Consider the following 27445-nt stretch of genomic DNA (forward strand, 5'->3'; position numbering starts at 1 on the left):
TCTCAATATATTATTCTTAACGATTTTAAATTTAACCTGGAAAAGTTTTATTCCTTACAAAATGACTTTATATGTCTACTTTCAACAATAAAATAATAATCGACTCAAAATAATTATTAACACAACTAAGCACAACCAAAACGACCGTTACGTCCGAGAGCCCAACGGAAAGTGTCAAATCCGCTGTTCAGCTCATTTTTATAAACACCCGCTCGGTTCGGGTTGCCAGTTGGGAATTAATTTATAACACGGCCGTTCCTGACAGTGCGGCGTCCTCGACCGCAGCATGACTTCTACCACTAGCAAGTAACATCAGATCCATCCAACCTGCTTGCTTCATCCCTTGAAATCTACTCAACATCGCCTTAGCGCTGTCTCAGGAACATAAAGGAAACTTGTTAGCAATCAACCTAGTTTCGCGTTATAGTCTGAAGCGTATATCTTATGCAGGGGAACGAAAAATGACCTTCATCTCTATTTTACCATTACCAGTGCCATGGACGCAAGCGTGCACTCAAGCGGCCATAGACAAGGTGTATTAAAAAGCAAATACTTAGTGTATTAAAAAGCAAAAACAGAGACCCATACATTTTGCATGTTCTCTAAGTGGCCTAAACACATTAGCACCACAAAAATTTAAAACAGAGAGACCCATACCTTTTGTACGTTCTCTAGTGGTCTATAAACAATAGCACCACAAACTTTCAAAACAGAGACCCATACCCATGTATGTCCTCTAGTGGTCTATAAACAATAGCACCACAAACTTTCAAAACAGAGAGACCCATACCTTCGTATGTTCTCTAGTGGTCTATAAACAATAGCACCACAAACTTTCAAAACAGAGACCCATACCCTCGTATGTTCTCTAAGTGGTCTATAAACAATAGCACCACAAACACAAAGTCTTCGACAGCAGCGGTGAGTGGCTACCGTCGATCCTCGTTCACGCAGGCATCCTGGCGCCGTAGATTGGTTGCAAGCAGCCCGGAAGCCCGTTGTCAGCAACTGCAGCGGCGCAGTGGATGTGCAGCGCACGTGCCATTGCACATTGGACCATTGGGAACCCTTGTTGCCTCCTTCAACACGTAGCATGTTGAGAACTGTCCCGTTGTACCTGTTATTATCATAGCAACTAGTTATTTTCTTAACAACTTTGCTTCCCCGACTCGGCCTAACCTGACCATGACTAATCAATAGCCCCAAGGTACTTAATGACTCCCGCTCACAGGACGCAACGGACGTTATTTCGCTACGGTTGAGATAATGTTCTTTCAACACTGAACAACTGAACTGAACAACAACTAATAAGCACTAAATTTAGATGGCAAACGGTCTAAAACGCGTGGCAATCCCAATTCTGATCTTAACGATTTTAACACGTTCGCGGACAGTACTGGTTTACAGGTTGCAGCTACTGAGACACTACTTTTTTTCATACATTGCCCAGGGGCGTAGTGTTTCAACACATGGTCAAAAAACCATATGATATGACAGAACGGATATAGGCGTAAACGTCGTAAGTACTCAGCGTCAGATTCATAGTCACCATCATCAGCAAATGGGTATGGACTCGATTCAGGGGTAGACCCTGCATCAAACAGGTCTTGAAGACGTTTTTGTTCTTTTTCGAACGAGTCTCGAGACGCTATTTGCAAAAATATTCGTTACAAATTTAGTTCAACAAAATCGTGTTCACAACAAACAATAGCAACATAAATATGTTGTTTACATAAGCAACTAGACTTGAATTAGTACATACAGTATGAGTAAAACAATTAAATTACGTTGGAAACAAAATACTCAATTTCTAAACAACAATTCACACGCGGCACGCGGGATCACCGCAGCGGCGCAGTACTCGACTAACCGTATGCAAACATGACGCCCACGGGCGTAGTGTGCGCGGGGAGAGGGGTAAAAAAATATGAATGTATGCGTGGAAGTACCTTCCTTTGACGAATTTTTGTAAATAATGCAGTGACAGTACAAAAGTCGTAATTATACCTGTGATGACAGTGCAACATGCCGTTCTTTATGATAGTATGAAAAATCGCTCGTCGTTTGGCGTACTGATTTTATGCAAGTAAAAACTGATACGTCGACAGACGTACTGTCGTATCACTTTTAGCTGTCTATACGCCAGTGGTCGTTACTGTCCGCGAACGTGTTAAATTTAACCTGGAAAAGTTTTATTCCTTACAAAATGACTTTATATGTCTACTTTCAACAATAAAATAATAATCGACTCAAAATAATTATTAACACAACTAAGCACAACCAAAACGACCGTTACGTCCGAGAGCCCAACGGAAAGTGTCAAATCCGCTGTTCAGCTCATTTTTATAAACACCCGCTCGGTTCGGGTTGCCAGTTGGGAATTAATTTATAACATTATAATAATTCTAATAATAAGTTAATTTTGATATCCTCTCGTAATTATTAATAGATTATTTTTATTTTTACAATTATTACGGTTATACATTTATTTTGTACAGTAATAACAATTTCCTTCTTTTTATCTCCTTTTTTGTTAGGGTTGCCTGGTAGAGATCGCTACCTAGGCGGCCTTGTGCATTTTGCTGTTGTTACGTTTTTTGTTTATTTTATAATATATTTGTAACGCAATAAAGAATTTTCATTCACATGTATGTATTAATTTAATAGAGATTGTTGTAACAAAAAGATTAATGAATTCAGGGAGCAATAAAGCTAAAAGAGTTTCGTTGTATCCAATCAAATTGGGGAAATGTTACGATATTTTCACTCTTCCAATACTCGTAAAATGGCTGAAATACAGTTGCAAAAAACTCCGTAAATGCTTCTGCTCGTTGGTTTCTTAACAGTCCGCTTACTAAATGAGCACGGTTAAAAGGAAAGTTATTTTTTACTACAGAAAGTTGGGTAATGGCTTTGCATTTTTGGTTTGAAGCGTGTATGTGTCGTTTGATTTGTCAATTTTTAGATATTGAGAATATAAAAATGAATCGCAAAATGTGTTGGTAAGCGCATAACTCGAGAACGGCTGAACCGATTTCAATAATTCTTTTTTTATTATATTCCTTGAAGTACGAGGATGGTTCTTATGTAGAGAAAACGTAAACATGTACCACGGGCGAAGCCGGGGCGAACCGCTAGTTGAGAATATAAAAATTATAGAAAAAAGACATGGCAGATTGTTGCTGCCTATTTCTTGTTTTCTATTCCTTGTTGCATATCTTTGCTGAGGGTTGGCGCGAAAAATTGTATTCCTTATCTTATTATTTTATTCTAAATATCTGTCTTCTAAATAAAATATTCGTACCTATAACTTCAAAACGTTAAACGTACATGAATTTTCTGTCACATTTATTTGGACACTATCCATATCAGATGAAGCCTATGGATGAATATTCAGATTTTTTGAACTGCATAAAATTATTGGAGTATGACCTTTTTTGAATTCTTTGTTGTTATAAGTTGTTAAACACACATGCACACTTACATTTTTTTTATATTTTCTACTCTTAAATATAACCTTCTATGTATGTAAGTATTCAAGAGTGTTTTTTATAACGCATAACAAAAGCTCTCAAAAACGCATAAGAAATTAATTTGTTTTTTACGGTTCCTATCATATTATGTGTAAGTTTATTTACTCCTACATATAACCATAATATAATACTGTATGATAGGTATACCGTAAATAATTATAATGCCTGTATAGTGAATACGCTTGTATTTGTTGAAACTTTCTATTCACGATTCAATGGCTCTATATGTAGTTGTAAAAATGCACCAATATTTTTGTTTATGTATACAAATGTGTTGACAAATGATTTTAGTTCTTAAGAAAACGTGTTAAGGAATACATTCCGATACAGTTATTTACCTCTAGTCATTATCTTGTAGTGATTATTTGCTAAGGAAATTTTAAATATGTTACACGTTATATTGTATTCTATTTGAAATATTTATAATTGCAATGTCAAAGACAATTAAAACTACTTATATGTAGTAAAGTGATAGTACAGAACGTAAATTTATAAAAAAAGCTTGATGTGTCAAGGGAAACGATTGGAACGAAGTTCTATGGGAGAGAGAGACAGACAGACAAACACGCGCACGTCGCACGGCTCACAACTAAAGTAAAAAATGTCGTTACAACTTTTAACGCGCGATATGGAACTTCGTTCCAATTAGTGTAAGTTATTATATAGTTATCATAAATCTCAAAGAAATGTATGTTTTTGAACAATTACATTATTACCACTGAAGCAATATTTTTAACAATGTATTGAATCAAAATATAAATGTACCCATATCATATATGTATTAAAATATATACATAAGAAATTAAATGTTTGTAAATGTTGAAATATTTGTACTTAATTAAGTATTTTTTCTAAGAATGTGATCACATGCTATTATAATTATTTATAGAGGTCTAAATAAGATAGGTAGTTTGTTAAATGTGTATATTATATTATGAAGTCTTATTTTAATAAATTGTCCCAGTCAATTAGAACTGGTTTTTGTGATAAATAATTTAAATAAATGAATTATGATGTATTGCTGTTTTTAATTTACCCATTCCTCTAAAATTAAATGTTAAAAAAGTAAGATTTTTTATATAAAGCTTCTTAATAAATTATTGGAAGTATCTACAGTATTTCAATTTTACAGAACATAGCTTAAATAAATGTAAACTGAATAAAAACCTAATTGTTTAAAATATTAAAGTGTTTAAAAAATGTCTGGAAATGTTTTGAACCAATTGGACATGATTTGGCCTAGAATTGATGCTTCAGTCGAGTAAGGCATATGCTGTTTGTAATGATGTTAGCATCTTCCTGCATTACAAATTTCAGCCCGATCTGTCCAGTGGTTTGGGCTGTGCGTTGATAGATAGTTATAAAGATAGTTGATGTCAGTCAGTCAATTAATTACCTTTGAGTTATACATATATTTAGATATAGATAATTTAGTTTAAATAAATACATAAATCTGGCTGAAATTAGTGTTTAAATAACACTTGATAAATTATCTCTATTCATAATCCATACATAATTTACGGACCCAAATCCAAGTTATAAATCACCATTTAATATCGTTTTGTGAGCGTGGTAAATACAATGAGTAATGTTTTATTTGCTGTAAAAAGTATTCTAATGTTACTAGTACTTTCCGCTCGCGGCTTCGCCCGCGATTGCAAAAAAAAAAACCTGAATAGTTCCCTTTCCCCTGGGATTTCCGGAATAAAACCTATCTTATGTGTTATTCCAAGTTACTCTTTATATGAGTACTGAATTTAATTGTAATCGGTTCAGTAGTACTTGCGTAAAAGAGTAACAAACATAGACATACATCCACACAAACTTTCGCATTTATACTATTAGTAGGATAGGATAGGATCTTATTCGAATCTAGAGCTTTCGTAACAGTTTTTAAGGGTCTTAAAGTGATAAAGATTGAATATATGAAAATTTTATTTATCACGCTTGCTTGGATCAAGCGTTCTCTAAAGTTTAAGATAGCTTTAAGTTTTAGAAACTTTAGAAGCTCTAATAGAATACATAAGTATAATATTTGTACATAATGTGACCAATTTTTTATATTTACATTAAAAAGTTGGATATACGCAAAACTTTTATTATTTTACAAGAATATATAATTAAAATAAAGATTGTAGCCATTTAAAAATTGTGTTTTAAGCTAAAATCCGATGTGTAGATTTTGAGGCTCTACATTCGAATAGAAAAAAAACAGTGTCAGAAGTGAAACTTCTTTGACAAGATTCAAAGATACCAAAATCTTCGCCTTACTCCATGACGTGACGTTATTGCCATGACGCAACTTTGAAATTTTACTCTCAACGCGCCTCAAAAACTTTATTTTGTATCATCAAAACTGTGATATTTTCGGGAATGGTAATAAAACAAACTGTTCGGTGCCACGTTTAATTTAAAAAAGGAAGAAACAACAAAGGCGCGCGTACCAGATAACAAATATTTTATCTACAGTCTATGCAAGTTACAAATACAGATTATACAGATTATGCATACCTCACAAAACAAATTAATATTGTAAATAAAGGTCCATGTTGTAATGTTAAGTGGTCACCACAGTCCTCAAACACAACAATAATTCTAATATTGTAGGTGCTAGTTGCTACACAGGCTTCAAGACACACCAAGAGACAACACTTCACGAGACCTGCTCGTAAGGTCTTTGTTAAAGTTTCATATGTGTTAGTTGTTCAGGTAACCAGGTACAAAGCTTCACCCTACACTTGATAATAGATATGTAGATCGTTCACTTAGGTATATACATAAGGTGATTTTGGGTGCAATAACGAGATTTTCGGCACCAAAACATTTCTAATTAAGTAATTATTTCCAAAAACTATACAACAGAAACACGAGAAAAAACAATATTAACTGTTTTCCTCTGAAAATATATAATTTTCTATGCGTAGAATAATTTTTACAATTGGTTGAGTTTTTTTTAAATCGTAACCAGCAAAAAATATTTCTCACTATGACATTTATAGATAGATGTCGTTGACCGCCCTACGCAAGGTAGAATGAGAAATGGTTTGAGATTTATCACCCTTATCGACAGGGTCAAGTTTTTCCGCGCTATAAAACAAAATATGATCCTTCCTTAAATATAATAAGCGGAAAAGTGTGTTCATCTGTCTTTCTTGACGATGCAGTTTATGTTATGGTTTTTATGTCTGAAAATTAAAGGTTTAAGAGGCTATGTAATGACATGCTACTATACTATTTTACCGCAGTGAAGAATCTCATTAACAAGGGACTTTTTTGACTTGCCAAGTCGAAGTTAAAAATCTAGTGAAACTTATTGTTAAATCTGTATATAGTAGCTGTCTAATAATAAAATATATTTTAAAATAATTCTCTAGGATTTAATTAAGCTATTGCATAGCTTCTATCGCGGGCATTGAGCGCGGGGACCGAATCCAGAAATTTAGTAACGAAAAACCTCACGCTCCCCACTCCGACGGGCGCGGAGGTGTGGCTTGAAGGCATAGCATGCAATAGCTTTACCGCGGCAGTCCCCGAGTGCCACACGTCTTTTTAATATTACAGGTTGTAAGCCTGTTTTAATTACACAGTTTGAATGTAACTTGTGTATGTGCTTTTGAGATATCTACGAATCTAACTTACTAATCTGATTTTAACTAAAGCAATTTTCCCCATATAATATTAGCTTAAGTTCGCAAGGTAGAACAGAAAATCGTTACAGATTGACCAGCCATATAAATAGGCTAAAGTTAATAGAAGTTTTGTGGATGCCCACTTTCACGACATGTTTTCGGTACCTTTAAATACTCCGTCTCGTATCCCACGAGAATAAAAGTATTTAGAATTCCCTTATTTAAATCGTTATTATCATGTTTTTGTAAAGGTAGTTATGTTATAAAATGTAAGAAAGGTATATAGTACTATTCGTTCAACCTTCTTCTACGCCTTTTGTTCTGTTCTTGATTCCTTGGTGCATGAACTGTCGAAATTGAATCTGGTGGTATATTTATTATTTGTTCGTCTGTAGATATTTGATGTGGCTGTAATCGATTGACTGGTTCAAGTTATTAGTATAAGTATAAAAGTTAAAATTTTAATAATAATTATGAAGCTTTCTAACGATATATTATTCTAACGATATATTATTCTTGTAAGCGATTGACTGCGTATCAAACAAACAAGCACTAAATCTTTACTCCCTATATATCTTTAGTATAACTGCTCAGTTGGCAACCCTATGCAATATAGAATGAAAAATCGTTATATATTGACCCCTATGAACAGGGTCAAGTGTGTGACAGTGACAGGCGAGCGCTACTAAAGTAGGTAGATAGATATCACATGGGCTCTTCATCTGTGACGTCATTCGACATGTTTATTAAATGATATTCGTTCGTTTACGTTCAAATATTTGCGTAGCAAGTATCGATTTGTATGTTTCCTCGTGTATATTAAGGAATGGAAAAAGTCCTATGGAAAAAGATTTAATGATCTATTCATGCAGACCCTTTATATAACTGACTAGATTTCCGCCCGCGGCTTCGCCCGCGTTTTCAAAGGAAAACCCGCATAGTTCCCGTTCCCGTGGGATTTCCGGGATAAAACCTATCCTATGTGTTAATCCAAGTTACCCTCTATATGTGTGCTAAATTTCATTGTAATCGGTTCAGTAGTTTTTACGTGAAAGAGTAACAAACATCCATACATCCATACATCCATACATCCTTACAAACTTTCGCCTTTATAATATGTATTAGATGTATTAGGGCCGATTTTTCAATGCTTGGATAAAACATATTTGTCGAATAATGTATAAAACTACCATTTTAAAAACGTATTCTAATTGCCCGTATTTGACAGTTTACGTGACATTTTAATATTATCGTGTACTTAATACTTTATTGGACGGATAAGTTTTATCCAAGCATTGAAAAATCGGCCCTTAGATGAATAAGATGATGAAGTTATTCATATATGTTGATATATTTATAACGTCATGTTTTTTTTTTATTGTCAATTTAAATTAGAAAATGTATTACAGAACTAAAATTCAAGTTTAGAATATAACCTAGATATAAACAATGTTTTTGTTACAAAATACCGACGTAAGGAATAGTTTTGTGTTGAAATTTTGTGCTTTGAATTCGTGTTTGATATCATATATTATGAGATTTTATAAATATCACACATCTGACAGAAACTAACTGTAGGAAGTAGTTACACTGTTACAGAGCCGTGAAAATATTTCTTCACTAAGTCAGGCGAAACATCGCAAAGTTTAATTTCCTTGAATGGCCACATGTGCTTGAAGGATGTTTCATATTGACTGGATGTTGTAAAATGCATATAAAATAAAGAATAGATAGATAAATTCCGGAACTTACTCTCTTATTACAAAAAAGAGCGTGTGTGCCGAGCACACGTGTCAGAAGTGAAACTTCAAGATTCAATGATACTACAATTTTCGCCTTACTCCATGACGAGACGGTATTGAGGCGACCATGACATTTTACTCTCAACGCGCTTTAAGAAGTTTCACTTCAAAAATAAATTGGAAAGTGTACTAATAGCGTCATGTAGACTGTAGAGTACCTATTAGCAAAGACAGAAATGCCGCACATTCGCTCTGAAAAAGGCATAGAATATAGTAATTTCTCAACTTATATGAAGGATACTTTATTTACATATTATATCTTAAAAAATTCATTAGAAATAGCAATATCTAGCCTTGTATAACGTAGGGCAAAAATCTAATGACTATGTTTCTGTCACATACTTACATTTATGTGAAGAATCAACTTTCCATATGATATGAAAGCACCCTAAAAGTTTACGTACTGACGTACATATAACTTTTTATGTTTCACAAGTGTCTCTTTCAGTATAATGTCACTTCATTAGTTATGAAAACTAATTTCGTCGTATATTAAGGTTATGTATTTTATGTTCTTACGCCAAGTTACCATGCATGTAAATAATGCTTATATGACACTTTTTGTATGCTTTTAACATAATTTATACGAAATTTTTATTCAAGGCTTTTATAAGAATACTAGAGGTCCGCCCCGGCTTCGCCCGTGGTACTTATTTCGCAATAAAAGGTAGCCTATGTCCTTTCTCGGGTATCAAAATATCTCCACACAAAATTTCATGCAAATTGGTTCAGTAGTTTAGGCGTGATTGAGTAACAGACAGACAGACAGAGTTACTTTCGCGTTTATAATATTAGTATGGATGTGGACACAGAAACTTTTTGTTATAGGTATGTAAAACAGACTGTATTATTGATATTTTTTGTTCTTAGTTCTGTACGTGTAATTTTAATCGCGAACGAACCCGCGAAAAAAATCAAGTATTTAATTACTCATGTTTTATATTAATGTTACCTTTATTGCTGTAAAGTTTCATTAAAATCCGTGCAGCAGTTTTTTCGTGAAAAAGTTTCTCTAGAAAATCAATTTTCCTTAAACAAAAATTTTCTAATCGGAATTATTCTCCCATCTATTAGAAACGAAAACAGTTTTCAAAAGGTTAAAGGTAACAGTGCAGTTAATTCTCAAGTCTGCTTTAGAGCTTCAGAAATAAACCGTGCAAATATCTGTTTGAAAACCGTCAATAATGCAAGTATGCTAAACGAACACGAAAATACTGATTTTGCTTGATTTTAGGAACACAAAACTTATATGTTTGTACATAAAGTTCATAACAGAGTTGTTGAGTCACTCATTTTATCTGTATGTGGTTCGTTCATTAAACGTTTAAACGGTAATATCTATCTATACTTTAATATTATAAAGCTGAAGAGTTTGTTTGTTTGTTTGAACGCACTTATCTCAGAAACCACGTCACCGATTTGTAAAATTATTTCACTATATAGTATATATGTATTTCACTATATAGATAGTCCATTTATCGAGGAAAGCTATTATAGGTTATATTACCATCACACTAAGACCAACAGTAGCGGAGCAATGCGTGTAGAACAGCGGGGCCCAGCTAGTATAATGTCGCATCGCCTTAATATCGCATCAATTAATATTAATCACATGGCCATCTGAATGAAAATGTTTATTTCAATAATTTAATATCTATATCGCGGTTCGCATTACAATGGTTTTTAATTGGAATATAAATTGAATGAATACAATACGATTTTATTAACTTCGTAACAAGTTCCAGTATGACATGCCTGTGATGTTCAACAAAATATTAATATCTAAGGATATGTTTTTCTGACTTTAGTGCATCTCAATAATTAAATGCCAAAGCTTGTATGTATGGATGTATGGACCTGATTGACCATAAAATAATGCTACCGATTAATAATATTGCATTCCTCTTTGGGATATTATAATTTATAAAAAATACATAGAGTAAAGATATATAGACAGAAATAGACACTTAAAGCTGCAAAGACTCAAAAGCGTAGAATCATTTATAAAAGGAGCTTTGAGGTTAATATATACGAACATTATCTAATTGTAATATTGTTTTAGGTACTCATGCCTCATGGACGTATAAAAAAAGACGGACGCCGTATTACCACAGTATTACCATTATTTCCTACAGTAAGGAATCGCCTTTGATGTCGCGCGATGCCGCCGCCAGCGTAGGTAATGACGCTGCCACACGAAAATACGCTAGGGTTGCAACAAATGGGAAATAAAACAATAATTGTGATGAAATCTTTATTCATATGTACATTCAAAATAATTGCGATTATTAAATCTGATGTAATTATTTGTTCATAAATATATAATTACAGATATTGCACTGCTAAATATTATTTACGTGGACACTTTATTTTTGGATGTTCTTAATTGTATATTATAACATTTAACTAAGTAATGCATTCGCATTGGGATGTACAATCTGATTAGAAAATAATGAGGACAACATATATACATAGCTTTGATTTTAATTCAACAGATACAATTAATACTATCTTTCTGAAATATTGTTTCCTTCTGGGATTTCAATGTAGATTTACATCCGTAAACCGAACAGTTTGTGCGCGCCATAATAGAATATGTAAGTACCTATGTATAATAAAATTATTACACAAAAAATACGACTGCGTCATCCTTTCGCGCTAGGTAAAGCAAACTAAGCGTGTTTGCTTTACGCGGCCCGCGTCGCCCGACCCCCGCCAGTTCCCCTCCGTTTCTCTGCACAAGTACATTCGTCGCACTACTGTAGGAAATAATGGTAATACTGTGGTATTACGAACAAACAACGTGAAGCCACCATAGTAAGCTAGCGATCGTGTAAAGACAATAAACACGCACACACTCTCACCATAGTAAGCTAGTCGGCCGCCATTACGTCGTGAACTACCGACTGATTAACTGCGTCACTGTTTCACAAAAAACATTGAAAATGCCGTCTTGCGTGGTTAAATGGTGTCGCAACAGTACAATTATAAATAACAAAACAAAAGGGATTACATTCCACAGGGAAGCAAGACGTTATTTCTTTTATGTTTTAATGACAAAATTATTACGGCAAAATTTATAGAAAAAAATACAGCCGCCATTGTCATCAGGACAGCTGTTGCCATGGCAACATGGCACACACACATGGATGTTTCGCCGCCATTATTATTATAGGCTTCACTTAATGTTTAGGCGATATACCGTCCGTCTTTTTTTATACGTCCATGTAGGTACTATAGTATTTTCTCGTGTTTTCATTCTCCCCGTGACCACGGTCGCTGTAAAGTATTCGAAAATTCGAAAGCTGAAGAGTTTGTTTCTTTGTTTGTACGCGATAATATCAGGAACTACTTGTCCGATTTGAAAAATGATTTGTAAGTAATTTAAATTATTTTTAAGTTCCTTTTTTTTCATCTAAATTGTATCTTTTTTTTCATAATAATATGTCCATAATAAACTCATTTCATTTCATTTCAAAAATTATTTCGGTGTTAGATAGCCCATTTATCAAAGAAGACTATGGGCTATACTATATCGTCACGCGAAGACCTAGCCTAGTCTATAGGCTATATATATCATTACATTAAGACCAACAGGAGCGAAGCCACGCGGACTAGTAATTAATCTATACTAATATTATAAAGCTGAAGAGTTTGTTTGTTTGAACGCGCTAATCTCGGGAACTACTGGTCCGATTTGAAAAATTCTTTCGGTGTTAGATAGCCCATTTATCGAGGAAGGTATTAAGGTTATAGGCTATATATCATCACGCTACGACCAACAGGGGTGGAGCCACGGGGGTGAAACCGCGCGGAGCAGCTAGTAGGTATATATGCGTTAAAAACCGTCACGTCTTTAATTTCTTTTATTAACTACTAATTATTCCTTTCTGCCATATAGAAAATATCAAAACACTTTTATTAGTTTTTTTAATAATTTATACCAAGAAATTCTTTATTTCCCGGAATCCACCCACCTGAAACCAATAATTACCTACCCTTGTGAGTTGTGACTCATCTGTTTTCAGGCCATTTCACTTCGAAAGTCACTAAAAATACAATATACATGATCGATGATGCTTTTTGATGGATAGAATGTGTAACGGTTCAACATAAATAAATATTCCGGGAATTCACGTTACTTTTTCCGTTAAAAAAACAATGTGGGTTATTCTTATAAAAGGAACAACTTGCACTTTATTTTGGTAGAAAGCTAGCTAGGTAGTAAGTTATTTGCTAAATTTTTCCTGAAAATCCATGTTTTCTTCTCTAGCTTCGCGAAGCTGACGTATACCGCTTCGCTAATGTGAGCATTTTGTCTATGAAAACTTAATCTTAAACGATAGCCCACGTGCTGGTCGCAAAGTTGGCCAGGTTGCTTGTTATGGATGTACACATAGAGTTTTAAGAATTCATCTATTTGAAAAAAAATGCGTCTGGAATTTTATAAGTATTTTTTACGAACTCAGCGTATGCAAAACTATAACCTCCTTTGAGCTTAGTATACCAACAGTGGGACACCTGTAGATTATTACAACCCGAGATGAAATACATATTCTGCAAAATTATAAGCTCTAGATCCCTTAATATCAACATTTTAACTTTTAATTTTTAATATAAGTACATAGAATGCTTACATTACAATTTACAGGGTTTTCTTGCGTAATTACCGAAAACTGAAACCGAATCTTAATTAAAGTTATAATGAATCATTCTTAATTTCTTAGGGAAGCTTTTATTGAAATAATAAGATGACTTAAAGTTAGTTAGATTAATTTTTAAAGTTTATACTAGTTGTGCCCCACGGTATGTGACAACATGCGGTCAAAAAAATTCGATAAATTTTTTAAATATTTTTAAAAGGAATATGTTTGACTATCCTTAAACTATTGTTAGGTATTGCAAAGGAGATTGCCCAAGTGACTATGGCACTTGGTATCGCAATCAAACTTATTGTGTCAAGATGAAATATAGCTCAATTTAAAGCTTGATGTTAGTACTTTTAGAAACGATTAAAGTTTTTATGTAAATAAGCCGCAGTTCGCGACAATAAAAATAAAACAATAGTTTTATTCAACACTTCAAAAAAATACTTTATCGAGTTTAAACTAACGATGAACGATAAGTTTTACATTTATTACATAGGTAATATTTTAATTTACAAGACAAATGTGAAAAGTAAATCGTAATAAACATTATTTCAAAATAAATAACGTCGAACAATGCGTCGAACACATTCATTCAACATTCATTTCAAATAGAAACTATGACATAATATGACGCAGGACGCTTGCAAGAGAGATAGATATATGTGTCAAAACAAAAACTTTTACTTTTATTTCTATTTATTCGGTATAATTACGACTTAATAGTGATAAATATGATCATTATAAATACAAATAGGAATTAACAATATAAGGAACACGTGACACAACTAGTATTTTACCGATTCCATACGTGGTCATACATGATTCAAAACACAAACTTTTAATATTTAGTCCGGGATACATCGCCCATTTTTGCAAGTGATTACTATCAAGCTAATTTTTCGTGAGTAGCTTTATTTTGATGAGATGCCCAATAATTTCATGTAAGAAACTCTCGATTGTGGTAGCTACCAGAGGAAACAAGGATAAAATATTTTGATTTGATGGTTCTCAAATATTAATTACTAACTGAATGTTTTTTTTTGTTCAATCTCAAGATAATTATCTAAATTATTCGAAAAAATATTTGTCCTACAAAATCTATGGTTTGATCAAAGAGTCCCCCTTTCCAATGTGTATCGATAACGAAGTCATCATAAATGATTAGTAACCAGCTGATTTTTTTATTTTCACTTATTTAATACTTATATAATTCAACAGACATATTGTCCTACAAATTGCGTAATAAATATTTGAGAACCGTCAAATCAAAAAATTTTATCCTTGTTACCTCTGTAAGCTACCACAATCGAGAGTTTCGTTCATGAAATTATTGGGCATCTCATCAAAATAAAGCTACTCACGAAAAATTAGCTTGATAGTAATCACTTGCAAAAATGGGCGATGTATCCCGGACTAATTATTTCAATTTATCCGGTAGAATTAAGACTTAATAGTGATACATATGATCATTATAAATACAAATAGGAATTAACAATATCACGAATACGTGGCACAACTAAAATTTTACCGATACCACCCGTGCTCATTCTCCTTTCTTTGTAATCGGTTCAGTAGTATTTGAATGAAAGAGGAACAAACATACATACACATACATCCATCCTCACAAACTTTCACATTTATACTATTAGCAGGATAATTAAGATTTTTAAAACCAAATGAAAGATATAAAAGTGAAGTCCCGTAGTAGTCCCCAAGTGGGGTCAGGGACACATGCATGCAGGTCTCCTCGGTTCTACGCTCACGCGTCAACCACTGCACCAAGGAGGTGGTGGGCGGGAAATGAAATAAATACAACACGACATTGACAGAACAACATACTATACTAATAGACTATACGTAGTATATTATTATTAGTCTGTGCTAATAGTTAGTATGCATTAAATCTCATTTATTATGCGCTATTTAAATGCGCTTACGTATTAATTTAACTTACCTCTTCATTAATTTTGATTTTAGACCTTTTAGTTTAGTTTATAGACATAATAAGACTATGATCAATATTGGAAGAAGCCTCTGGCTGTCGAGACACAGTTTTAAACTAGTTCGGGAGATTAGTAGATTCTCATAACTACATTAACATTATAAAGCTCAGGAACTATGTCTGATTTGAAAAATTCTTTCAGTGTTAGATAGTCCATTTATCTAGGAGAGCTATAGGCTTATTACATCATCACGCTCAGACCAATAGGAGCGCAGAAATACGGGTAAAACCACAGAGCACAGTATTATTTATGTATATGTAAAAGGTGATAATAAATGCAACGAAAAACTCTGAACGAAAGTTATCTCAGTCAGTTTATTGTTATCATGAAGGGGTGTCTCGTATTAGTCGCAATTATTTTGTCTCATAATATTTACGTAAATTCATATTCCGTGTATCCTAAGAAATCAGAAATAGCTGATCATGAAGATGTTACAGTAATAGATATTATGAGTGATGAAATTCTAAATGACGTCACGTTACTAAATGTTTTACCAAATATGCAATCATGTCCATTCGGGAGAGTTAGAGCTGCGTGTGGTCTTTGCATTACTTGTAAAGAATAAGTTTTATCTTTCTTTATCTATGCCTACTAATATTATAAAGCTAAAGAGATTGTTTGTTTTTTGAACGCGCTAATCTCAGGAACTACTGGTCCGATTTGAAAAAAAAGGCTATAGGCTATATAATATCATCACGCTAAGACCAACAGGAGCGGAAAAATGCGGATAAAACTGCGGGGCACAGCTAGTGAGCTAGTAGGTAATAGGTGGGTATAAAAAGTAAGTCTAAAACCGCATATAGACGACCATAACTAAGGTATTACGAGCGAATGAAAAATGACACATTTGTTTACATTTTAAGTAATATTACACTATTACAATCACAGTATTACAATATTATTTCCTAAATATGGTAATACTGTGATTACAATGGCGTATACACAGAGATTTGTTTTTTTGAACGCGCTAAACTCAGGAACTACTGGTCCCATTTGAAAAATTCTATCGGTGTTAGGTAGCCCATTTATCGAGGAAGGTTATAGCCTATACTCTATAGGCTATATATATCATCACGCTAAAGCCTGATTCCCACGACATGTTTGCTTCACAAATCCGACCGCGCCACACCACACCACATGCCATGGGAATCGGCGCGCTTGTCGCTCGCCAGTGCTTGCCATACGCACACATGCCGTGGGAACGCTCAGTTCAAATCGCGACGGATGGCGACAAGCGCTTGTCGTCTGCCAATGCTTGTGAAGCAAACATGCCGTGGGAATCAGGCTTTAGACCAACAGGAGCACTGCGGGTAATACCGCGAGGCACAGCTCGTGAATAATATCTAATACAGTTTTATGAATGATTTTAAAGCATTGATTTTCTTTTCAGTCACATGAAGATTTTCCGAAAAGCTGGAAAAGTTTTGATAGCAAAAGTACATTGTACCTATTCCTTTGAAGAATAATAAATATATTAAAGAATTATTGGTTTTTATTCAATTTATAAGTAACTAGCTTTAGCTTGCGGGTTCACTCGCGTGGTACTCGGATAAAAAGTAGCCTATGTGCTAATCCAGACTACACTTTATCCCTGTTCCAAATTTCATAAGGATACGATTAGATGCTTTTGCGTGAAAGAGTAACAAACATTATATTATATTCTTTCAAACTTTCATGTTTATAATATTACTAACTTGCTAAATAAACATGCCAGGTATAATCTCTTCAGGTACCTATAGCTCTTGAAAAGCAACCCACGCTGTTTTCAGAATTATACTATTTATTGGTTATTATTTCCTAGAGTAATAATTATTTTTTACTTTTTAGTGGTATCTATCTTGAAAGCGTGTTTTTTAGTTTTTTAAACTATATTTATTTGTTAAAATATATAAGTGTGTTATAAAAATTTGACGATTACAGTAGTTAAACAATATACCTTCCTTCCTTGTACAAAAAAAGGGCATTTTAATTATATTCCCAATTATTGGAAACATAACTTTTTTATACGATAATTCTCTAAAAAGCAAATAAAATAGAACAAAATTGTGTTGTTTGATCAGTCTTACTGAACCATGAAGCGATTAGTAATAATACTTCTTATGGTTCATATAGTATTGTCATATCCTAAGCTTAGTGATGAATCTGTTGATAAAAAATAATATGAAGAATATATAAAAACACAAGGGTTTCAAACTAAACCTGGGAAGAGAGTCACGTTTCAATATTTTTTAAAACAAATATGCAATCATGTCCATCCGGGGAAGTTAAAGCGCCGTGGGGACATTGCATCACTTGTGAAGAGTAAGTTTCATCTTTCTTTATCTATACCTACTAATATTATAAAGCTGAAGAGTTGGTAGGTTTGTTTTTTGAACGCGCTAATCTCAGGAACTACTGATCCGATTTGAAAAAAAAAGACTATAGCCTATATAATATCATCACGCTAATAATGCAAATAAGACCAACAGGAGCGGAACAATGCGGGTAAAACCGCGGGGCACAGCTAGTTCTGATATGTCTAGCAGTATTATTTCCTGTGTAGACAAATGGCAGCCAATTGGTTTCTTTTAAGAAGCCAGAATAACAGACCAATAGTAAATACATACATTTAATCCCACTTTCATTTATTTCATTTATCTCTCAAAGCTAGTAAATAAAAAGACGGGTTGCACTCCGGGAGTGCCGGCAGAAGTGAAAACTTGATTATTAACGTTCAGCATGTTTGATATTTTGGAATGGTATCCGTCTTACTCATGGAATATAAGGGCTAAAAAAAAATCCGTCTTACGCTTTTTCGATCAGGCCACGTGTCCTGACGCGAGTTTAAGATTTTATACCCAACGCCGCTAAAGAAGTTTTCACTTCAAAAAATGTTTTAGATGTTTTAAAATAAACCCACTTTTATTTAAAATTTTTATTATTAAAAAAGAGCGTGTGTGCCGACCACACGTGTTCGAAGTGAAACTTCTTTGGCAAGATTCAAAGATACCAAAATCGTCGCCTTCCTCCATGACGTGACGGTATTGCCATGACGCGACCTTGTAATTTAACTCTGCACGCGGCTAAAAAAGTTTCACCGTTACCGTGGGATTTTCGAGATAAAACCTATCCTATGTTTTAATCTAAGTTTGCCCATAATCTTTAAGTGAGCTAAATTTCATTGTAATCGGTTCAATAATATGAAAGAGGAACTAACATACATACACATACATCCATCCTCACAAACATTCGCATTTATACTATTAGTAATTATATAGCATAATAATTAGCATTTTTAAACCCAAATGAAAGATATGCACCGTTATCAATTACATTTATATCATTTTTAGGGTTCCGTAGCCAAAATGGCAAAAACGGAACCCTTATAGTTTCGTCATGTCCGTCTGTCCGTCTGTCCGTCTGTCCGTCTGTCACAGCCGATTTACTCGGAAACTATAAGTACTACAGTGATGAAATTTGATGGGAATATGTGTTGTATGAACCGCTACAAAAATATGACACTAAATAGTAAAAAAAAGAATTGGGGGTGGGGCCCCCCATACATGTAACTGAGGGATGAAATTTTTTTTTTCGATGTACATACCCGTGTGGGGTATCAATGGAAAGGTCTTTTAAAATGATATAAAGTTTTCTAAAAAACATTTTTCTTAAAGTGAACGGTTTTTGAGATATCAGCTCTCAAAGTCGTAAAAAGTATGTCCCCCCCCCTCTATTTTTATAACTACGGGGTATAAAATTCTAAAAAAAATAGAGGTGATGCATGCTAATTAACTCTTTCAACGATTTTTGGTTTGATCAAAGTATCTCTTATAGTTTTTGAGATAGGTTGATTTAACTGTAATTTATTATATTTGCTGCTACGGAACCCTTTGGGCGCGAGCCTGACTCGCACTTGGCCGGTTTTTTTTTTGTATAATATACAACACGATATTGAACAACATACTAATAGTTTTTATACATTCAATCTCATTTGTTTTTTTTAAATATAAGTGTGTTAATATTTTTTAACGATGACAGTGTAATTAAAGAATATTTATCCTTCCTCGTACATATTACTCATACAGGAATATAATTTGCGAATAAATAATATATTTATGCTGGTTTATTTATAGCCAAAGTATAAACACGATAACGCTCTATAAGGCATATAAAATATAACAAAATTGTGTTGTTTGGTCAGTCGTACTGTAACCATGAAGCGATTAGTAATAATACTTCTTATGGTTCAAATAGTATTTTCATATCCTAAGCATAAGCATAAGCATAGTGAAAAAAAATAATTATACAGGGTGTAATCGTTAAGTGTGCACAGGCGAATATTCCGTAAGTATTGCAGATATCAAAAAACTTTAAACTGATATCGAAAGCCCTTTACCTAATGAGTAAAATGACAATAATAACCTTTTAAAAATAAAACGGGAAATATCCAAAAAATTTACATCAAACACGCCCGTACATTTAATTTCCCATACATTTTTGTATCTATTCCAAGCAAATGTTCGGAGTGACATCCTCGTTTTGGAATACCACTATATTCCATATCGAGCTCTATTTACAGTTTCTAAATGAATTTTCATAAAAATTTACGATATTATTTAAGCACAATGCCAAAAAAGAACCAAAACCTTTCATATTACATGTTGGGCATATCTCATACTAAATGTATGCGCGTGTTTGATGTAAAATTTTTGGATATTTCCCGTTTTATTTTTAAAAAGTTATTGTTGTCATTTTACTCATTAGGTAAAGGGCTTTCGATATCAGTTTAAAGTTTTTTGGTATCTGCAATAGTTACGGAATAATCGCCTGTGCACACTTAACGATTACACCCTGTATACAGGATGTCCCACTGTTTGTATACTAAGCTCAAAGGAGGTTATAGTTTTGCATACGTTGAGTACGTAAAAAATAGTTATAAAATTCCAGACGCATTTTTTTTCAAATAGATGAATTCTTAAAACTCTATGTGAACAACCATAACAAGCAACCAGCCCAACTTTGCCACCAGCACGTGAGCTATCGTTTAAGATTATGTTTTCATAGACAAAATGCTCACATTAGAGAAGCGGTATACTTATGCCTCCTGCGCGAAGCTAGAGAAGAAAACATTGATTTTCAAGAAAAATTTTGCAAAAATTTTTTGATATAATTTAATGTTGTTTTAGTATTTTTTACGTGATCAATGTATGCAAAACTACAAGTCCCTTCGCGCTTAGTATACCAATAGTGGGACACCCTGTAGAATATGAAGAATAAATGAAATCACATGGATTTCAACTTGAATCTGGGAAGAACGTCAGGAATTTTGTTTGGATCAGCTAGAGTGATGTAAATCCCAATTTGCAACTTCGAAAAGGTTCTCGCTGCGCATCACGTGATAAACTAACTTTTAAGACCTTCTCATAGAACGAGCGGTATTGTCAATATTTTGCTTCAAACGGGAGCAAAACTAAAAATTTCAAATTTTCGGGAAAAACGGACCATCTTTGAAGAGCCACAGCTTAGTTGTTATAAGGTTTAGAGAGATGCGGTTGGGCTTAAATTGTTTCAAATTTAATTAGCTTTATTAATGTGGTGAATGTTACTTGTTGGAAACGCATAGTTTATGACTTTTAGAGAAAAAAGTGAAAAAAGTCCAAAATTTTCGCAGTTTATCACGTGGTACGCAGCGAGCACAACTTTTTCGAAGTTGCAAATTGGGATTTACATCACCTTAACTGATCCAAACAACATACCTACCAAAAATGCAGCACTACATCATGTTTTGCGAATTTAGGGTTTTTTAGTGTCAATTTCTACCTGCTTTACTATACCAATTGAATCATGTCCATCCGGGGAAGTTAGAGCTCCGTGGGGGTCTTGCATCACTTGTGAAGAGTAAGTTTCATCTTTCTTTATCTATACCTACTAATATTATAAAGCTGAAGAGTTTGTTTGTTTTTTGAACGCGCTAATCTCAGGAACTACTGGTCCGATTTGAAAAAAAAAAAGGCTGTAGGCTATATAATATCATCACGCTAAGACCAACAGGAAAAATGCGGATAAATCTGCAGGGCACAGCTAGTGATCTATTAAGTAATAGGTGGGTATAAAAGGTAAGTCTGAAACCGCATATAGACGGCCATAACTAAGGGCCATAACTAACGAGCGAATGAAAAATTTGACATTTGTTTACATTTTAAGTAATAATAATAGGCAATATAATATCATCACGCTAAGACCAACAGGAGCACTGTGGGTAATACCGCGGGGCAACAGCTCGTAAATAAAATCTAAATATACAGTTTTATGAATGATTTTAAAGCATTGATTTTCTTTTCAGATACATGAGGACTTTCAGAATAGCTGGAAAAGACTGCTCAGAACAGAAGAGTTGAGTTTAAATAGTTTTATACTATGTAGTGATTATTGGTTTTTATTCAATTTATAAGTAGCTAGCTGAAGCTTGCGGGTTCACTCGCGTGGTACTCGGATAAAAAGTAGCCTATGTGCTAATCCAGGCTATACTCTATCCCTGTTCCAAATTTCATAAAGATCCGATCAGCTGTTTTTGCGTGAAAGAGTAACAAACATTATATATTCTTACAAACTTTCATGTTTATAATATTATAGTGGGACTAGAAAACCCGCATAGTTCCCGCTACCGTGGGATTTCCGGGATAAAACCTATCCTATGTGTTAATCTAAATTTGCCCTGTATAATCTATATGTACGCTAAATTTCATTGGAATCGGTTCAGTAGTACTTGAATAAACGAAGAACAAACATACATACACATACATCCATCCTCACAAACTTTCGCATTTATACTATTAATAATTATAGGATAATCACAGACATATAATAATTAGCATTTTAAACCCAAATGAAAGATATACACCGTAATATATGACATTAATATCATTTTTTTTTATATTATACAACACGACATTGAACAACATACTAATAGTTTTTATGCATTAAATCTCATTTATTTATTTTTTTTTATTTAAGTGTGTTGAAATTTTTAACGATGACAGTGTAATAAACAATATTCTTTCCTTCCTTGTACAAATTACAATACAGGAATATAATTTGCGAATAAAGAATAGGTATATTTATTAGAGCCGCTGGTTTATTTATAGCCCAAGTATAAACACGATAACGCTCTTTAAGGCAAATCTATACTAATATTATAAAGAGGAAAGGTTTGTAATTATGTAAGTATGTATGTATGTATGTATGTATGGTTTTCACGCATAAACTACTGGACCGATTTCAAAAATTCTTTCACCATTAGAAAGCTGCATCTTCACTGAGCAATATAGGCTATATTGCATTTAAAAAAAAATAGAGATCCTTACCAAAAATGCAATAATGTAACCCAAGGTGTAAAAAATTCCTTAATAAAAATTATGTCATCGCGTGCGCTGCGGAATCTATTGAAGATAGAACAAAAAAATGTTCTACGGTATTATAGAATGGATCAATATCTACAAGAAAGTCCGCGATACCATATGTCCATCTTCAGTAGTTATGTTACTACAACAACTTTTTTACGTTTTCAAAGTAAATAGAAGTGCCGACAGTAATCAAACCATGTTATCCATACACATATATTAATCCTTATCCCATTAAATGATGTTTTATTATTATAGACTGTTTCAATACCAGCAAAATACTAATTTTTAAATTAAAAAAAGACGTGTGGCACTCGGGGACTGCCGCGGTAAAGCTATTGGCATGCTATGCCTTCGAGCCACACCTCCGCGCCCGTCGGAGTGGGGAGCGTGAGGTTTTTCGTTACTAAATTTCTGGCTTCGGTCCCCGCGCTCAAGGCCAGCGATAGAAGCTATGCAATAGCTTAAAAAATTGGATATTCCATTCAAAAGATAATATAACGAATTTTTAAAAGTGTCAATCTACAGAAAATAGTAGGTATACTGTTTAATACAATGAGCAGGCGTAGTGCGGGACGGGGTGAAGGTGATTTTCATGTGATTAAAAATTAAACCTATAGTAGACTTTTCACTGTCACGATATCGCTATCTATGCGGGTGAAACCGCAGGGCATTGCTAGTAAAATATAATAAAATTGTGTTGTTTGGTCAGTCGTACTGTAACCATGAAGCGATTAGTACCTAATAATACTTCTAATGGTTCATATAATATTGTCATATCCTAAGCATAATCATAGTGATAAATCTATTTATTAACCGACTTCAAAAAAAAGGAGGAGGTTATCTTATATTCTTTTTTTGTTTGATGCGGAATGGTTTCGACTTGGTCCCATAAAAATTTTATTCGGATAGGCCCAGTAGTTTTTTATTTTATGAGCATTTTTTTCTGATTTCGATGACTTAAGCGAAATGTAGCAAGTAGCTTTGATTCACTTCCCGGTATATCAAATCTTTTTTAAGCTATTGCATAGCTTCTATCGCGGGCCTTGAGCGCGGGGACCGAATCGAGAAATTCCGTGACGAAAAACCTCACGCTCCCCACTCCGACGGGCGGAGGTGTGGCTTGAAGGCATAGCATGCAATAGCTTTACCGCGGCAGTCCCCGAGTGCCACACGTCGTTTTTATTTTTTACTTTTCTGTTTTTGAAGTCGGTTGTTTTTAACGCAGTTATTTTCCAGAATATGAAGAATATAATATGAACTCGCGTAAGTCTGAAGCTAAACCTGGGCTAAACAACAGCATTGATAATGATTATAATATAGCAAATTATATCCGACCATGTCCATCCGGAAAAGTTAGAGCTCCGTGGGGGCCTTGCATCACTTGTGAAAAGTAAGTAGCATCTTCCTTTATTAGTAATATCTATTTCATTATTGCACGTACAAAACATATTTAAAAATATATTTATTTGAACAAGATGTAATTAACAGACTTTTTTTAACATAAATTTTTGCTTCTAAAAATCTACAGTGCCTTGGTAGTGGCCAAAAAAGAGCACATACGCGCGTATAAAATGTTTTTCTGAAATCGCTAATAGACGACCATAACTAATATATTATACCTATACAATTACAAGCGAATGAAAAATGTGACATTTCGAACCGAATTTTGCGGTAGTGTATGGTCTGAACCAACTGAACCCTGACAATGATATTAATACTGATATACGAAATGATGATGAACACATCCACTAAGTCTTTCAGTTTTTATTTAAAAAAAATCTAATCACTTGTAAAGAATAAGTTTTATCTTTCTTTATCTATGCCTACTAATATTATAAAGCTGAAGAGTTTGTTTGTTTTTTGAACGCGCTAATCTCAGGAACTACTGGTCCGATTTGAAAAAAAAAAGGCTATAGGCTATATAATATCATCACGCTAAGACCAACAGGAGCGGAGAAATGCGGATAAAAGTGCGGGGCACAGCTAGTGAGCTAGTAGGTAATAGGTGGGTATAAAAGGTAAGTCTGAAACCGCATATAGACGGCCATAACTAAGGTATTACGAGCGAATGATAAATGTGACATTTGTTTACATTTTAAGTAATATGACACTATTACAATGGCGTATACACAAGCAGAGTTTTGTTTTTTTGAACGCGCTAAACTCAGGAACTGCTGGTCCCATTTGAAACATTCTATCGGTGTTAGGTAGCCCATTTATCGAGGAAGGCCATAGCCTACACCCTATAGGCTATATATCATCACGCTAAGACCAACAGGAGCGCTGCGGGTAAAACCGCGGGGCACAGCTCGTTAATAATATCTAATACAGTTTTATGAATTATTTTAAAGCATTGATTTTCTTTTCAGTCACATGATGATTTTCGGAAAAGCTGGAAAAGACTGCTAAAAACAGAAGAGTTGAGTTAAAATAGACCCAAGTTTTGATAGCAAAAGTACATTGTACCTATTCCTTTGAAGAATAATAAATATATTAGAGTATTATTGGTTTTTATTCAATTTATAAGTAGCTAGCTGAAGCTTGCGGGTTCACTCGCGTGGTACTCGGATAAAAAGTAGCCTATGTGCTAATCCAGACTATACTCTATCCCTGTTCCAAATTTCATAAAGATCCGATCAGCTGTTTTGCGTGAAAGAGTAACAAACATTATACCTAATATTCTTACAACTCGTTAAGTTAGTAGTTAATCGTTAAGTGTGCACAGGCGATAATTCCGTAACTATTGAATTAAGATAATATCAAAAAACTTTAAAACTGATATCGAAAGCCCTTTACCTAATAAGTAAAATGACAATAATAACTTTTTAAAAATAAAACGGGAAATAAAAAATTAATAAATTAAAAAAATAAAACAAAAACTTATGCTTTGTGTTGATCTAAGTTTCCCCTGTATAATCTATATGTATGCTAAAGGAGATTGCCCAAGTGACTATGGCACTTGGTATCGCAATCAAACTTAATGTGTCAAGATGAAATATAGCTCAATTTAAAGCTTGATGTTAGTACTTTTAGATATGATTAAAGTTTTTATGTAAATAAGCCGCAGTTCGCGACAATAAAAATAAAACAATAGTTTTTTTCAACACTTCAAAAAAATACTTTATCGAGTTTAAACTAACGATGAACGATAAGTTTTACATTTATTACATAGGTAATATTTTAATTTACAAGACAAATGTGAAAAGTAAATCGTAATAAACATTATTTCAAAATAAATAACGTCGAACAATGCGTCGAACACATTCATTCAACATTCATTTCAAATAGAAACTATGACATAATATGACGCAGGACGCTTGCAAGAGAGATAGATATATGTGTCAAAACAAAAACTTTTACTTTTATTTCTATTTATTCGGTATAATTACGACTTAATAGTGATAAATATGATCATTATAAATACAAATAGTTTGGAAAATCCAAAAGTGCACGCCTCATAATTTTTTTTTAATAATTATTTATTAATTATTATTTTTGTTTATTTAATAACAATTAAACCACATCGAATCAGACCCTGAAAAATGAAAGGGTTCTATTCCTGAGCATACTCAAGCGTAAGAGAAAAAAAAAGACTCGATTAGTAAAGTATTTCGGTCGCTATCGTGTTAACAAGAAAATCCTCCGCACATACAGACACACGGACGTCCAAGACAGAACTTTTTTAAACTGTTTTTTAACTAGTTTAAATAACAAAAATGACATCAAAAATATCATGAATGTTAAAAATAGTGTTTTTTCTTAATATGTGTGTGTATGTATTATCTTACAAGTGCAATGTATGATACATAAAGACATTTTAAGTTTGAAAAATCAGATGTTTTGCGCGAAGTGACAGTAGTACCCACCTCAACGCTTCGCTTATGAGGCGTGCAATAGGAATTAACAATATAAGGAACACGTGACACAACTAGTATTTTACCGATTCCATACGTGGTCATACATGATTCAAAACACAAACTTTTAATATTATTTCAATTTATCCGGTATAATTAAGACTTAATATTGATACATATGATCATTATAAATACAAATAGGAATTAACAATATCACGAATACGTGGCACAACTAAAATTTTACCGATACCACCCGTGGTGATTCTCCTTTCATCGAAATCGGAATTATAGTTAAAACGTGAAAATAGTTATATACTTGGTATATGGGACACACAGACGTTCATTTATAATATTAGTATCGATGACTCGATCGATGATTTAATAGTGGTAATATTTTGGTATTATATATTGTTTAGGTAAAGAATTAAGTATAATTTGGGCAATTATTCATATTCACCGTCGATATTGTAAAATATTTCGTAAGATTTCTACTGGGAAATATGAAAGTAATTAGTTAACTGAGATCTAAGACTCTACTGTTAACAGTTGAAAGTTTGTATGTCTGTATATATCTCATTGCCGTTTATTATTGT

The 27445-nt window shown here is 33.5% G+C and overlaps 1 protein-coding gene across 1 annotated transcript; it reads left to right on the forward strand.

Annotated features, from left to right (window-relative positions):
• Window positions 1-19807: 19807 nt before the first annotated feature.
• On the forward strand, window positions 19808-24392 carry LOC149898337 (uncharacterized). Its single transcript, XM_090115244.1, has 4 exons — window positions 19808-19821; window positions 21393-21493; window positions 21939-21988; window positions 24235-24392. Exons 1-4 carry the CDS (start codon window positions 19810-19812, stop codon window positions 24390-24392), a joined length of 321 nt encoding a protein of 106 aa, XP_089971370.1. The 5' UTR covers window positions 19808-19809.
• Window positions 24393-27445: the final 3053 nt, after the last annotated feature.

This window comes from Colias eurytheme, chromosome 23, assembly GCF_061535395.1.
Source record: "Colias eurytheme isolate Ceu_HAF_F1 chromosome 23, ilColEury1 Martin Lab GWU primary, whole genome shotgun sequence".
NCBI classification, from domain to species: domain Eukaryota; kingdom Metazoa; phylum Arthropoda; class Insecta; order Lepidoptera; family Pieridae; genus Colias; species Colias eurytheme.